The 14,528-nt window shown below is 43.8% G+C and overlaps 1 protein-coding gene across 3 annotated transcripts in view; it reads left to right on the forward strand.

Moving 5' to 3' along the window:
* Positions 1–14,528, forward strand: part of nub1 (negative regulator of ubiquitin-like proteins 1) — a 63,520-nt gene that overhangs the window by 26,418 nt on the left and 22,574 nt on the right. The window contains exons 1-6 of one of the 3 annotated variants that reach the window (XM_061064014.1): positions 12,080–12,325; positions 12,926–13,047; positions 13,439–13,606; positions 13,788–13,852; positions 14,285–14,349; positions 14,422–14,528. The exon at positions 14,422–14,528 is cut by the window's right edge and continues 61 nt beyond it. In XM_061064014.1, coding sequence (XP_060919997.1) covers positions 12,931–13,047; positions 13,439–13,606; positions 13,788–13,852; positions 14,285–14,349; positions 14,422–14,528 — 522 coding nt within the window. In that variant the 5' untranslated portion in view covers positions 12,080–12,325; positions 12,926–12,930. Of the gene's footprint in view, positions 1–12,079; positions 12,326–12,925; positions 13,048–13,438; positions 13,607–13,787; positions 13,853–14,284; positions 14,350–14,421 lie in introns of those variants that run through there. The other 2 variants (XM_061064013.1, XM_061064016.1) reach the window with 2 other exon arrangements.

The raw sequence follows: 14,528 nt of genomic DNA on the forward strand, positions 1-14,528 counted from the left end.
ATGAGTTGATACTGATGGACTCTTTACACAGTGGCCTCTACAATCAGTGTGTGAATGTGTATGAATGGATGAGTTAATACTGATGGACTCTTTACACAGCAGCCTCTACCATCAGTGTGTGAATGGATGAGTTAATACTGATGGACTCTTTACACAGCGGCCTCTACCATCAGTGTGTGAATGGATGAGTTAATACTGATGGACTCTTTACACAGCGGCCTCTACCATCAGTGTGTGAATGGATGAGTTAATACTGATGGACTCTTTACTCAGCGGCCTCTACCATCAGCGTGTGAATGTGTATGAATGGATGAGTTAATACTGATGGACTCTTTACTCAGCGGCCTCTACCATCAGCGTGTGAATGTGTATGAATGGATGAGTTAATGCTGATGGACTCTTTACTCAGCGGCCTCTACCATCAGTGTGTGAATGTGTATGAATGGATGAGTTAATACTGATGGACTCTTTACTCAGCGGCCTCTACCATCAGCGTGTGAATGTGTATGAATGGATGAGTTAATACTGATGGACTCTTTACTCAGCAGCCTCTACCATCAGTGTGTGAATGTGTATGAATGGATGAGTTAATACTGATGGACTCTTTACACAGCGGCCTCTACCATCAGTGTGTGAATGGATGAGTTAATACTGATGGACTCTTTACACAGCGGCCTCTACCATCAGTGTGTGAATGGATGAGTTAATACTGATGGACTCTTTACTCAGCGGCCTCTACCATCAGCGTGTGAATGTGTATGAATGGATGAGTTAATACTGATGGACTCTTTACTCAGCGGCCTCTACCATCAGCGTGTGAATGTGTATGAATGGATGAGTTAATGCTGATGGACTCTTTACTCAGCGGCCTCTACCATCAGTGTATGAATGTGTATGAATGGATGAGTTAATACTGATGGACTCTTTACTCAGCGGCCTCTACCATCAGCGTGTGAATGTGTATGAATGGATGAGTTAATACTGATGGACTCTTTACTCAGCAGCCTCTACCATCAGTGTGTGAATGTGTATGAATGGATGAGTTAATACTGATGGACTCTTTACACAGCGGCCTCTACCATCAGTGTGTGAATGGATGAGTTAATACTGATGGACTCTTTACACAGCGGCCTCTACCATCAGCGTGTGAATGGATGAGTTAATACTGATGGACTCTTTACTCAGCGGCCTCTACCATCAGTGTGTGAATGGATGAGTTAATACTGATGGACTCTTTACTCAGCGGCCTCTACCATCAGCATGTGAATGTGTATGAATGGATGAGTTAATACTGATGGACTCTTTACTCAGCGGCCTCTACCATCAGCGTGTGAATGTGTATGAATGGATGAGTTAATACTGATGGACTCTTTACTCAGCGGCCTCTACCATCAGTGTGTGAATGTGTGTGAATGGATGAGTTAATACTGATGGACTCTTTACACAGCGGCCTCTACCATCAGTGTGTGAATGGATGAGTTAATACTGATGGACTCTTTACACAGCGGCCTCTACCATCAGCGTGTGAATGTGTATGAATGGATGAGTTAATACTGATGGACTCTGTACTCAGCGGCCTCTACCATCAGCGTGTGAATGTGTATGAATGGATGAGTTAATACTGATGGACTCTTTACTCAGCGGCCTCTACCATCAGTGTGTGAATGTGTATGAATGGATGAGTTAATACTGATGGACTCTTTACACAGCGGCCTCTACCATCAGTGTGTGAATGGATGAGTTAATACTGATGGACTCTTTACACAGCGGCCTCTACCATCAGCGTGTGAATGGATGAGTTAATACTGATGGACTCTTTACTCAGCGGCATCTACCATCAGCGTGTGAATGTGTATGAATGGATGAGTTAATACTGATGGACTCTTTACTCAGCGGCCTCTACCATCAGCGTGTGAATGTGTATGAATGGATGAGTTAATACTGATGGACTCTTTACTCAGCAGCCTCTACCATCAGTGTGTGAATGTGTATGAATGGATGAGTTAATACTGATGGACTCTTTACACAGTGGCCTCTACCATCAGTGTGTGAGTGTGTATGAATGGATGAGTTAATACTGATGGACTCTTTACTCAGCAGCCTCTACCATCAGTGTGTGAGTGTGTATGAATGGATGAGTTAATACTGATGGACTCTTTACTCAGCAGCCTCTACCATCAGTGTGTGAGTGTGTATGAATGGATGAGTTAATACTGATGGACTCTTTATTCAGCAGCCTCTACCATCAGTGTGTGAATGTGTATGAATGGATGAGTTAATACTGATGGACTCTTTACACAGCGGCCTCTACCATCAGTGTGTGAATGGATGAGTTAATACTGATGGACTCTTTACACAGCGGCCTCTACCATCAGCGTGTGAATGTGTATGAATGGATGAGTTAATACTGATGGACTCTTTACTCAGCGGCCTCTACCATCAGCGTGTGAATGTGTATGAATGGATGAGTTAATGCTGATGGACTCTTTACTCAGCGGCCTCTACCATCAGTGTATGAATGTGTATGAATGGATGAGTTAATACTGATGGACTCTTTACTCAGCGGCCTCTACCATCAGCGTGTGAATGTGTATGAATGGATGAGTTAATACTGATGGACTCTTTACTCAGCAGCCTCTACCATCAGTGTGTGAATGTGTATGAATGGATGAGTTAATACTGATGGACTCTTTACACAGCGGCCTCTACCATCAGTGTGTGAATGGATGAGTTAATACTGATGGACTCTTTACACAGCGGCCTCTACCATCAGCGTGTGAATGGATGAGTTAATACTGATGGACTCTTTACTCAGCGGCCTCTACCATCAGCGTGTGAATGTGTATGAATGGATGAGTTAATACTGATGGACTCTTTACTCAGCGGCCTCTACCATCAGTGTGTGAATGTGAATGAATGGATGAGTTAATACTGATGGACTCTTTACACAGTGGCCTCTACCATCAGTGTGTGAGTGTGTATGAATGGATGAGTTAATACTGATGGACTCTTTACTCAGCAGCCTCTACCATCAGTGTGTGAATGTGTATGAATGGATGAGTTAATACTGATGGACTCTTTACTCAGCAGCCTCTACCATCAGTGTGTGAATGGATGAGTTAATACTGATGGACTCTTTACACAGCAGCCTCTACCATCAGTGTGTGAATGGATGAGTTAATACTGATGGACTCTTTACTCAGCGGCCTCTACCATCAGCGTGTGAATGTGTATGAATGGATGAGTTAATACTGATGGACTCTTTACACAGCGGCCTCTACCATCAGTGTGTGAATGGATGAGTTAATACTGATGGACACTTTACACAGCGGCCTCTACCATCAGTGTGTGAATGGATGAGTTAATACTGATGGACTCTTTACTCAGCGGCCTCTACCATCAGCGTGTGAATGTGTATGAATGGATGAGTTAATACTGATGGACTCTTTACTCAGCGGCCTCTACCATCAGCGTGTGAATGTGTATGAATGGATGAGTTAATGCTGATGGACTCTTTACTCAGCGGCCTCTACCATCAGTGTATGAATGTGTATGAATGGATGAGTTAATACTGATGGACTCTTTACTCAGCGGCCTCTACCATCAGCGTGTGAATGTGTATGAATGGATGAGTTAATACTGATGGACTCTTTACTCAGCAGCCTCTACCATCAGTGTGTGAATGTGTATGAATGGATGAGTTAATACTGATGGACTCTTTACACAGCGGCCTCTACCATCAGTGTGTGAATGGATGAGTTAATACTGATGGACTCTTTACACAGCGGCCTCTACCATCAGCGTGTGAATGGATGAGTTAATACTGATGGACTCTTTACTCAGCGGCCTCTACCATCAGCGTGTGAATGTGTATGAATGGATGAGTTAATACTGATGGACTCTTTACTCAGCGGCCTCTACCATCAGTGTGTGAATGTGAATGAATGGATGAGTTAATACTGATGGACTCTTTACACAGTGGCCTCTACCATCAGTGTGTGAATGTGTATGAATGGATGAGTTAATACTGATGGACTCTTTACACAGCAGCCTCTACCATCAGTGTGTGAATGGATGAGTTAATACTGATGGACTCTTTACACAGCGGCCTCTACCATCAGTGTGTGAATGGATGAGTTAATACTGATGGACTCTTTACACAGCGGCCTCTACCATCAGTGTGTGAATGGATGAGTTAATACTGATGGACTCTTTACTCAGCGGCCTCTACCATCAGCGTGTGAATGTGTATGAATGGATGAGTTAATACTGATGGACTCTTTACTCAGCGGCCTCTACCATCAGCGTGTGAATGTGTATGAATGGATGAGTTAATACTGATGGACTCTTTACTCAGCGGCCTCTACCATCAGTGTATGAATGTGTATGAATGGATGAGTTAATACTGATGGACTCTTTACTCAGCGGCCTCTACCATCAGCGTGTGAATGTGTATGAATGGATGAGTTAATACTGATGGACTCTTTACTCAGCAGCCTCTACCATCAGTGTGTGAATGTGTATGAATGGATGAGTTAATACTGATGGACTCTTTACACAGCGGCCTCTACCATCAGTGTGTGAATGGATGAGTTAATACTGATGGACTCTTTACTCAGCGGCCTCTACCATCAGCGTGTGAATGTGTATGAATGGATGAGTTAATACTGATGGACTCTTTACTCAGCGGCCTCTACCATCAGTGTGTGAATGTGTGTGAATGGATGAGTTAATACTGATGGACTCTTTACACAGCGGCCTCTACCATCAGTGTGTGAATGGATGAGTTAATACTGATGGACTCTTTACTCAGCGGCCTCTACCATCAGCGTGTGAATGTGTATGAATGGATGAGTTAATACTGATGGACTCTTTACTCAGCGGCCTCTACCATCAGCGTGTGAATGTGTATGAATGGATGAGTTAATGCTGATGGACTCTTTACTCAGCGGCCTATACCATCAGCGTGTGAATGTGTATGAATGGATGAGTTAATGCTGATGGACTCTTTACTCAGCGGCCTCTACCATCAGCGTGTGAATGTGTATGAATGGATGAGTTAATACTGATGGACTCTTTACTCAGCGGCCTCTACAATCAGCGTGTGAATGTGTATGAATGGATGAGTTAATAGTGATGGACTCTTTACACAGCGGCCTCTACCATCAGTGTGTGAATGGATGAGTTAATACTGATGGACTCTTTACACAGCGGCCTCTACCATCAGCGTGTGAATGGATGAGTTAATACTGATGGACTCTTTACTCAGCGGCCTCTACCATCAGCGTGTGAATGTGTATGAATGGATGAGTTAATACTGATGGACTCTTTACTCAGCGGCCTCTACCATCAGTGTGTGAATGTGAATGAATGGATGAGTTGATACTGATGGACTCTTTACACAGTGGCCTCTACAATCAGTGTGTGAATGTGTATGAATGGATGAGTTAATACTGATGGACTCTTTACACAGCAGCCTCTACCATCAGTGTGTGAATGGATGAGTTAATACTGATGGACTCTTTACACAGCGGCCTCTACCATCAGTGTGTGAATGGATGAGTTAATACTGATGGACTCTTTACACAGCGGCCTCTACCATCAGTGTGTGAATGGATGAGTTAATACTGATGGACTCTTTACTCAGCGGCCTCTACCATCAGCGTGTGAATGTGTATGAATGGATGAGTTAATACTGATGGACTCTTTACTCAGCGGCCTCTACCATCAGCGTGTGAATGTGTATGAATGGATGAGTTAATGCTGATGGACTCTTTACTCAGCGGCCTCTACCATCAGTGTGTGAATGTGTATGAATGGATGAGTTAATACTGATGGACTCTTTACTCAGCGGCCTCTACCATCAGCGTGTGAATGTGTATGAATGGATGAGTTAATACTGATGGACTCTTTACTCAGCAGCCTCTACCATCAGTGTGTGAATGTGTATGAATGGATGAGTTAATACTGATGGACTCTTTACACAGCGGCCTCTACCATCAGTGTGTGAATGGATGAGTTAATACTGATGGACTCTTTACACAGCGGCCTCTACCATCAGTGTGTGAATGGATGAGTTAATACTGATGGACTCTTTACTCAGCGGCCTCTACCATCAGCGTGTGAATGTGTATGAATGGATGAGTTAATACTGATGGACTCTTTACTCAGCGGCCTCTACCATCAGCGTGTGAATGTGTATGAATGGATGAGTTAATGCTGATGGACTCTTTACTCAGCGGCCTCTACCATCAGTGTATGAATGTGTATGAATGGATGAGTTAATACTGATGGACTCTTTACTCAGCGGCCTCTACCATCAGCGTGTGAATGTGTATGAATGGATGAGTTAATACTGATGGACTCTTTACTCAGCAGCCTCTACCATCAGTGTGTGAATGTGTATGAATGGATGAGTTAATACTGATGGACTCTTTACACAGCGGCCTCTACCATCAGTGTGTGAATGGATGAGTTAATACTGATGGACTCTTTACACAGCGGCCTCTACCATCAGCGTGTGAATGGATGAGTTAATACTGATGGACTCTTTACTCAGCGGCCTCTACCATCAGTGTGTGAATGGATGAGTTAATACTGATGGACTCTTTACTCAGCGGCCTCTACCATCAGCATGTGAATGTGTATGAATGGATGAGTTAATACTGATGGACTCTTTACTCAGCGGCCTCTACCATCAGCGTGTGAATGTGTATGAATGGATGAGTTAATACTGATGGACTCTTTACTCAGCGGCCTCTACCATCAGTGTGTGAATGTGTGTGAATGGATGAGTTAATACTGATGGACTCTTTACACAGCGGCCTCTACCATCAGTGTGTGAATGGATGAGTTAATACTGATGGACTCTTTACACAGCGGCCTCTACCATCAGCGTGTGAATGTGTATGAATGGATGAGTTAATACTGATGGACTCTGTACTCAGCGGCCTCTACCATCAGCGTGTGAATGTGTATGAATGGATGAGTTAATACTGATGGACTCTTTACTCAGCGGCCTCTACCATCAGTGTGTGAATGTGTATGAATGGATGAGTTAATACTGATGGACTCTTTACACAGCGGCCTCTACCATCAGTGTGTGAATGGATGAGTTAATACTGATGGACTCTTTACACAGCGGCCTCTACCATCAGCGTGTGAATGGATGAGTTAATACTGATGGACTCTTTACTCAGCGGCATCTACCATCAGCGTGTGAATGTGTATGAATGGATGAGTTAATACTGATGGACTCTTTACTCAGCGGCCTCTACCATCAGCGTGTGAATGTGTATGAATGGATGAGTTAATACTGATGGACTCTTTACTCAGCAGCCTCTACCATCAGTGTGTGAATGTGTATGAATGGATGAGTTAATACTGATGGACTCTTTACACAGTGGCCTCTACCATCAGTGTGTGAGTGTGTATGAATGGATGAGTTAATACTGATGGACTCTTTACTCAGCAGCCTCTACCATCAGTGTGTGAGTGTGTATGAATGGATGAGTTAATACTGATGGACTCTTTACTCAGCAGCCTCTACCATCAGTGTGTGAGTGTGTATGAATGGATGAGTTAATACTGATGGACTCTTTATTCAGCAGCCTCTACCATCAGTGTGTGAATGTGTATGAATGGATGAGTTAATACTGATGGACTCTTTACACAGCGGCCTCTACCATCAGTGTGTGAATGGATGAGTTAATACTGATGGACTCTTTACACAGCGGCCTCTACCATCAGCGTGTGAATGTGTATGAATGGATGAGTTAATACTGATGGACTCTTTACTCAGCGGCCTCTACCATCAGCGTGTGAATGTGTATGAATGGATGAGTTAATGCTGATGGACTCTTTACTCAGCGGCCTCTACCATCAGTGTATGAATGTGTATGAATGGATGAGTTAATACTGATGGACTCTTTACTCAGCGGCCTCTACCATCAGCGTGTGAATGTGTATGAATGGATGAGTTAATACTGATGGACTCTTTACTCAGCAGCCTCTACCATCAGTGTGTGAATGTGTATGAATGGATGAGTTAATACTGATGGACTCTTTACACAGCGGCCTCTACCATCAGTGTGTGAATGGATGAGTTAATACTGATGGACTCTTTACACAGCGGCCTCTACCATCAGCGTGTGAATGGATGAGTTAATACTGATGGACTCTTTACTCAGCGGCCTCTACCATCAGCGTGTGAATGTGTATGAATGGATGAGTTAATACTGATGGACTCTTTACTCAGCGGCCTCTACCATCAGTGTGTGAATGTGAATGAATGGATGAGTTAATACTGATGGACTCTTTACACAGTGGCCTCTACCATCAGTGTGTGAGTGTGTATGAATGGATGAGTTAATACTGATGGACTCTTTACTCAGCAGCCTCTACCATCAGTGTGTGAATGTGTATGAATGGATGAGTTAATACTGATGGACTCTTTACTCAGCAGCCTCTACCATCAGTGTGTGAATGGATGAGTTAATACTGATGGACTCTTTACACAGCAGCCTCTACCATCAGTGTGTGAATGGATGAGTTAATACTGATGGACTCTTTACTCAGCGGCCTCTACCATCAGCGTGTGAATGTGTATGAATGGATGAGTTAATACTGATGGACTCTTTACACAGCGGCCTCTACCATCAGTGTGTGAATGGATGAGTTAATACTGATGGACACTTTACACAGCGGCCTCTACCATCAGTGTGTGAATGGATGAGTTAATACTGATGGACTCTTTACTCAGCGGCCTCTACCATCAGCGTGTGAATGTGTATGAATGGATGAGTTAATACTGATGGACTCTTTACTCAGCGGCCTCTACCATCAGCGTGTGAATGTGTATGAATGGATGAGTTAATGCTGATGGACTCTTTACTCAGCGGCCTCTACCATCAGTGTATGAATGTGTATGAATGGATGAGTTAATACTGATGGACTCTTTACTCAGCGGCCTCTACCATCAGCGTGTGAATGTGTATGAATGGATGAGTTAATACTGATGGACTCTTTACTCAGCAGCCTCTACCATCAGTGTGTGAATGTGTATGAATGGATGAGTTAATACTGATGGACTCTTTACACAGCGGCCTCTACCATCAGTGTGTGAATGGATGAGTTAATACTGATGGACTCTTTACACAGCGGCCTCTACCATCAGCGTGTGAATGGATGAGTTAATACTGATGGACTCTTTACTCAGCGGCCTCTACCATCAGCGTGTGAATGTGTATGAATGGATGAGTTAATACTGATGGACTCTTTACTCAGCGGCCTCTACCATCAGTGTGTGAATGTGAATGAATGGATGAGTTAATACTGATGGACTCTTTACACAGTGGCCTCTACCATCAGTGTGTGAATGTGTATGAATGGATGAGTTAATACTGATGGACTCTTTACACAGCAGCCTCTACCATCAGTGTGTGAATGGATGAGTTAATACTGATGGACTCTTTACACAGCGGCCTCTACCATCAGTGTGTGAATGGATGAGTTAATACTGATGGACTCTTTACACAGCGGCCTCTACCATCAGTGTGTGAATGGATGAGTTAATACTGATGGACTCTTTACTCAGCGGCCTCTACCATCAGCGTGTGAATGTGTATGAATGGATGAGTTAATACTGATGGACTCTTTACTCAGCGGCCTCTACCATCAGCGTGTGAATGTGTATGAATGGATGAGTTAATACTGATGGACTCTTTACTCAGCGGCCTCTACCATCAGTGTATGAATGTGTATGAATGGATGAGTTAATACTGATGGACTCTTTACTCAGCGGCCTCTACCATCAGCGTGTGAATGTGTATGAATGGATGAGTTAATACTGATGGACTCTTTACTCAGCAGCCTCTACCATCAGTGTGTGAATGTGTATGAATGGATGAGTTAATACTGATGGACTCTTTACACAGCGGCCTCTACCATCAGTGTGTGAATGGATGAGTTAATACTGATGGACTCTTTACACAGCGGCCTCTACCATCAGTGTGTGAATGGATGAGTTAATACTGATGGACTCTTTACTCAGCGGCCTCTACCATCAGCGTGTGAATGTGTATGAATGGATGAGTTAATACTGATGGACTCTTTACTCAGCGGCCTCTACCATCAGCGTGTGAATGTGTATGAATGGATGAGTTAATGCTGATGGACTCTTTACTCAGCGGCCTCTACCATCAGTGTATGAATGTGTATGAATGGATGAGTTAATACTGATGGACTCTTTACTCAGCGGCCTCTACCATCAGCGTGTGAATGTGTATGAATGGATGAGTTAATACTGATGGACTCTTTACTCAGCAGCCTCTACCATCAGTGTGTGAATGTGTATGAATGGATGAGTTAATACTGATGGACTCTTTACACAGCGGCCTCTACCATCAGTGTGTGAATGGATGAGTTAATACTGATGGACTCTTTACACAGCGGCCTCTACCATCAGCGTGCGAATGGATGAGTTAATACTGATGGACTCTTTACTCAGCGGCCTCTACCATCAGCGTGTGAATGTGTATGAATGGATGAGTTAATACTGATGGACTCTTTACTCAGCGGCCTCTACCATCAGTGTGTGAATGTGAATGAATGGATGAGTTAATACTGATGGACTCTTTACACAGTGGCCTCTACCATCAGTGTGTGAATGTGTATGAATGGATGAGTTAATACTGATGGACTCTTTACACAGCAGCCTCTACCATCAGTGTGTGAATGGATGAGTTAATACTGATGGACTCTTTACACAGCGGCCTCTACCATCAGTGTGTGAATGGATGAGTTAATACTGATGGACTCTTTACACAGCGGCCTCTACCATCAGTGTGTGAATGGATGAGTTAATACTGATGGACTCTTTACACAGTGGCCTCTACCATCAGTGTGTGAATGTGTATGAATGGATGAGTTAATACTGATGGACTCTTTACACAGCAGCCTCTACCATCAGTGTGTGAATGGATGAGTTAATACTGATGGACTCTTTACACAGCGGCCTCTACCATCAGTGTGTGAATGGATGAGTTAATACTGATGGACTCTTTACACAGCGGCCTCTACCATCAGTGTGTGAATGGATGAGTTAATACTGATGGACTCTTTACTCAGCAGCCTCTACCATCAGCGTGTGAATGTGGAGGTGTGACCTGCGGAGTAAAAGAGCTTTGAGTAGTCAGAGGATTAGAAAAGTGCAACACAATCTCAAATCCATTCACCATGAGGTGGCAGCTCTTGTGACTGTGAGCATTGGGCCCAGGTGCTCTTAATTAGGCTGATTGGACAGCAACACCTGAGAAGAGAAGGCACAACCTCACAGAGCCACAGAACTTTAAGAATAAGAATTAATAAGTCTCACAGCTCCCAAAACATCAAACAACATATCAAACAGCCACTGATGCACCGTCAGCTGATTTATATGAGACAATAAAATAATAATGAGACAATAAGAAAGTCATTTCATGCTGCATGTCATTGACCTGGTAAAAAAAACAAAAAAAACGGTGTCCCCTTCTTTCTTCTCCTCAAAGTCTGACGCAGCTGCTGCCTGTAACGGACCCTATCAGCCTCCTGATTGGTGAGGTGCTTATCGCCCCCCGGTGTTCACAAAGAAAACTACATAAACAAAACCCCAAATAACTGATGAAGAAGCTCCTACAATGAGGATAATTAACATATTAAACCCATATGGATATAAAACCTGCATCCCAGAAATAATTCAAGATGTGGTCAACTTCTTTTACAGTGTTAAATCATGGAGGTTGAGAATAATGAATCTACACGATATCCTATAATTTTATTAATCTGTATATTATTTTACTTGAACATGAAATTTTTATTTTATTTTATCTAATAAATGTCTCTACTTTAATAACTGTGTTTTACTACTAATTCGTTGTTGTTTTCGTCTAAAATGTCTTTATATCTCATCGTAATTCTCTAAGTCCTTACCATTCGATAAACATGCATGAAATATGTCCCTCTTACCGCACCGTAGTAGATCAAAGATCGTCTTTTCTTACGTCGACGAGTCTTGAAGTCGTGACGCAGCAGCCGAGCGTTCCTTCGATTTCTTCTGACGGCGGTGACGTTAACCGGCTCGTGAAACGTGCTCGGAGTGAGACCTCTTGCCTCATTCTTCACCTCTTTCCCGGAATCGACGACAAGCTACACCAAAACAACCTCGACGAGCTGAGGAAGAGGAGCGTTAGCGGGGTTTAGCACATCTTTGTGAGCGGAGAGCTTTCTGTCAGCGTGTCCAGTCACATAAAGGTGACTCACAGAAACATTTAACAGCCTCTGGTGGCGGGTAAACGGAATTTAAACTCAGTTTTATAACAAGGAGAGTAATGTCAGCTAACAGCGTTATAACGTTAGATTCAGTAGAGACAGAAATGTTAAATATTATCTTTTTAATTTAAACTGTTTTCACTGAGGTTAAGATCTCTGGTTTCTGTTATTACACGTTAAGTTTAATATACAGCCGCCATTGTAACTCTCTCCGTTTTCTTTCGTTTTCTAAACCAACAAGAAACAATGCGGTTTAATATCTAGTTTATAAAGTTCTTACAGTTTTCTTGATGTCTGAACACAGGAGTGTTTTAAAGTGTTCAACGGAAGAAGCTTTCTGACAGATTTCATAGAAATTATCAACATCTACGCATTAAAGTTCACGATTTTCCCCATCAAGCTCTACAAACTCAGTTTCCTACATTTCCCATGATGCAACTGGGTAGTGTCTGCTGTCCTTTGACTGAAACTACAATTTATAACTTACAGGAGAAGCTTTCATGGTTATAATATTTGGGGATTTTAGTTTAAATTAGTTTTAAGTGGCTTTCAAATGATGAACATTTTTAATCAGATTATTTTATTACATGTTTGAAATTCCATTATTTCACATTTAAAGAGGTGATGGCGGAGCTGAACACGGAGGCAAAGCTGAAGACGCATCTGAAGCAGGAGAAGATCCAGCTGTGGAACCCTCCATACACCGACGACAACAACCAGCCAGGAGCGCAGCACATGCAGGTCAGCCTTTAAGGGGTTAAAACAAAATGGAACTACAAACTCACTGATTGGTGCAGAGGTAGATCTTTAACTCCTGTGAGGTCCAGTCATCTGTAACATCTTCCTCTGTAGTGATGTCACACACTGAGAATAACAACCTGAGCCTGTGAGGGACAAAAACTGAACCATACCATGTGATACGGTGCGACAGGAAACAACAGGATACGTTTTGAAACACACACATTTAGCGTCCTCCACTGTAGCATCTATAAATAAATAAAAACAATCAACATGAGAACAGAGAAGCATCGATAAAAACACATCGAATGCTCACAATCAAACCTCAGTGAGCGTAAAGCTTTTACACTTTCTGCTCATCGGTCAATGATTTAACATTTGGTTTTGTTCTCAGGAGCTGGCGGAGAGATATGCCCCTCTGGTGTGTCTGCCGGTGCAGGAGGTAGGGGGCGCTCTGGAGGCGATCCGGGCGCAGGCGGTGAGGAGAGGGAAAGGAAACAAGACGTTCAAGGAGACGAGCATGGCCACGCTGGAGCTGCTGCTGCCCAGAGACAGCAAGAAGGTGGAAAACAAGCCGCCATGTTTACATCCATAATAACTCCAGAACACATGACTCTGTGACATCACAGCGGGAGCTCCACACACACACACACACACACACACACACACACACACACACACACACACACACACACACACACACACAGACACTGACAGGTGTTTGTTGACTGATTGATTTTCAGGATCCAAAGACAAAGAATCACCTGGAGATGAGACTGGACGTGTTGGTCCAGGAGGTGGTGGACAGGTACACACACACACACACACACACACACACACACACACACACACACACACACACACACACACACACACACACACACACACACAGACACTCTCCCCCCTCCTCACTCTCTCTCTCTCTTTCTCTCTGTCTCTCTCTCTCTCTCCTCTCTCTTTCTCCTCACTCTCATCTCTCTCCCCCCTCTCTCTCCTCTCTCTCTCTCTCTCCTCACTCTCATCTCTCTCCCCCCTCTCTCTCCTCTCTCTCTCTCTCCTCACTCTCTCTCTCCCCCTCTCCCCCCTCTCTCTCTCTCTGTCTCTGTCTCTCCCCCTCTCTCTCCTCACTCTCTCTCTCTCCCCCTCTCTCTCCTCACTCTTTCTCTCTCTCTCTCTCTCTCCTCTCTCTCCCCCCTCCCCCCCTCTCTCTCTCTAAATTCTGTTTGTTTCTGTGTTGTAGGATTGGGGAGGACTTTGGACTGAAACACATCAAACTGATCCTGAACGGGAAAACTCTGTGTGCAGGTGAGTTTAGACCTGCTGCAGGTACGGTTTCCCTGAGAGGACACTTTTAATAATGTGTGTGTGTGTTGTCAGACCAGCGTCTGGACGAGCAGGGCGTGAAGAACCACAGTAAGGTGATGGTGCTGAAGGTGAGCGACAGCGAGTGGAGGCAGCAGACGAGAGACGAGGAGGAGAAGAAG

This window comes from Labrus mixtus, chromosome 19, assembly GCF_963584025.1.
Source record: "Labrus mixtus chromosome 19, fLabMix1.1, whole genome shotgun sequence".
Taxonomy (NCBI): Eukaryota; Metazoa; Chordata; class Actinopteri; order Labriformes; family Labridae; genus Labrus; species Labrus mixtus.